Source organism: Penaeus japonicus, unplaced genomic scaffold, assembly GCF_977035675.1.
Source record: "Penaeus japonicus unplaced genomic scaffold, GWHDUDI00000001_assembly GWHDUDI00000041, whole genome shotgun sequence".
In the NCBI taxonomy this organism is placed as follows: Eukaryota; Metazoa; Arthropoda; class Malacostraca; order Decapoda; family Penaeidae; genus Penaeus; species Penaeus japonicus.
The window spans coordinates 1,241,015-1,243,514 of record NW_028234443.1 but is presented as its reverse complement, the minus strand read 5'-3'; the positions used below and the strand labels follow the sequence as shown (position 1 = coordinate 1,243,514).

Genomic DNA, 2,500 nt, shown 5'->3' with positions numbered 1-2,500 from the left:
GTGGACAGTAGGAATTTAGTTTGGGTGAATTTCGACAGATTTACCCGCTATTTACTTTTTATCCTCTTGTGAAGCTTATATATGTGTGTATGTGTGTGTTAGTGTGTGTGTATGTGTGTGTGTGTGTGTGTGTGTGTGTGCATGTGTGTGTGTGTGTGTGTATGTGTGTGTTAGTGTGTGTTTTAGCGTAAGAAACGTAACAAACTGACACGACTCTAAAACTACAATTTCAGTCTATCACAATATTGAGAAAGCCAGTCAGATAGGACATTGAAGCCTCATGATATAGAAAACACAAATAAAAACACTCAGAAAATACTCTAATACCAGAACGAATGACGGAAAGATAGCGTAAATGAAAACTCGCCCTATCTCCAGAATAAAAGCCGTCTTGAGTGCCGTGCAGGTGGCGCTAGTGCCATCCTGGGCCAAAGCAAGCAAACATATTCCCGTCTCTAACGGTTTCACTTAAAGGATGCCTTTACATCTTCAAGTTTCTTCTTGCTCTCTTTTAGTTTCTGTATTCTCTTTCCGTTTATTCTTTTCTCACGTTTCTTTATAGTTTGTTTCTTTGTGGTTGTGTGTGTGTGTGTATGTGTGTGTGTGTGTATAAGGTTGTGTGTGTGTATGGTTGTGTTTGTGTGTGTGTGCGTATGGTTGTGTGTGTGTATGGTTTTGTGTGTGTGTGTGTGTGTAAGGTTGTGCATGTGTGTGGCTGTGTGTGTGTCTGTGTAAGGTTGTGTGTGTGTGTGTGTGTGTGTATGGTTGTGTGTGTGTTTATGGTTGTGTGTATGTGTAATATATGTATGTGTATATTTATATGTATGCATATATATATATATATATATATATATATATATATATATATATATATATATGTGTGTGTGTGTGTGTATATAATATATATATATATATATATATATGTATATATATATATATATATATATATATACATATAATGTATATATATACATATATATACATATATATACATATATATACATACATACATACATACATACATACACACAGACACACACACACACATATATATATATATATATATATATATATATATATATACATATATATATATATATATATATATATATATATATATATATATATATATATATATATATATATATATATATATATATACTCGATGTTCTCCATATATTTACATAATACAAAATATATATAGATATAAATCATATACCTAACTATTCTAATCAATTTATAGGCATGTATTTATACAAAAGCTTGACTTAACAGAATAAAACACATTCATAAACCTTATTCATTTAACATTTCCCCTATTACTGAGAATATGAAATGTAGGCCTATCTTTAGTGAAACCTAATAATGCTATTAGTAAAAGGTCTGGAAAGCTTGTTATGTGAATATATATCGTCTTCACAAGCTGGCTATTAATTCCTTAGAGATATGAGCTATATTCTCATAGCATTTTTTTTCTCGAGATTAGAGCAAAATGATGATATTAATGATATCAATAATGGTGATGATAATGATAATAATAACAATTATAGTCATTATAATTATCATTATAATAATAATAGTAGTAATAATGATAATGATGGTAATAATAATAACAATAATAATAATGATAATAATAATAATAATATTAATAATAATAATAAAAGTAATAATAATAATAAATATAATAATAATAACAATGATTATGCTTACAAATACAGAACAAAAATGGAATATCTTTGTGTTTTTACCTATTAAGAGCTATATCACTCAGTTGGCGGTTAAATGTTATTTTCTTGTGTTTTACAGAATTTAACATCTATACTTATCCAAATGATATGAAACCAAGGATGTTATTTTCTCTCTAAATGTCTAATATTTACATAAAAAAAGGTTTTAGATATTTTTCGCGAGTCACATTACAGCAAAATGTGCCATTTTTTCATATTTTTTTCTTAGAATTATACCAATAAACATAATTGTTCATATATAACAATAAGGTTTCAACCCAAAAGAAGAAGTTCTTCTAAAAGTTTTTCTTAAAAAAGTTATCACAAAGGATTTATCCCAAAAAGGAAAGGTTAAACCAAAGAAAAAATAAGTTACTTCAAAGATTTCAACCAGAAAGCAGTTATTCTACTGTTTTTATTAAAAAAAAAAATAAATAAATAAATAAATAAATAAAAAAGATAAAAAAAAAAATAAAAAGGTATTTTACTGTTTTAACAAAAAAAGTTCTGTTTTATCTAAAAAAAAAAAAAAATATACTGTTTTAACAAAAAAAAGAAAGTTATTCTACTGTTTTAACTTCAAAAAAAGTTATTCTAGTTTAAACTAAACTAAGAAAAAAAAGTATATCCCCCCTAACCTAAAACCACAATCAAAGCCACCCCCCCCCCCAAAAAAAAAAAAAAAAAAAAAAAAAAAAAAAAAAAAAAAAAAAAAAAAAAAAAGGACCAGCTAACAATTCCCTTGACTGAATGAATCAAAGAGTTAGTTACCT

General features: G+C 26.7%; 1 protein-coding gene across 6 annotated transcripts in view; it reads right to left on the bottom strand.

Moving 5' to 3' along the window:
• LOC122251193 (Abnormal X segregation) overlaps positions 1-2,500 on the bottom strand; it is a 39,598-nt gene that overhangs the window by 22,181 nt on the left and 14,917 nt on the right. For all 6 annotated transcript variants that reach the window (XM_086534281.1, XM_086534286.1, XM_086534282.1 and 3 more), the window contains exon 2: positions 2,499-2,500. This exon is cut by the window's right edge. In XM_086534281.1, coding sequence (XP_086390407.1) covers positions 2,499-2,500 — 2 coding nt within the window. The remainder of the gene's footprint in view (positions 1-2,498) is intronic.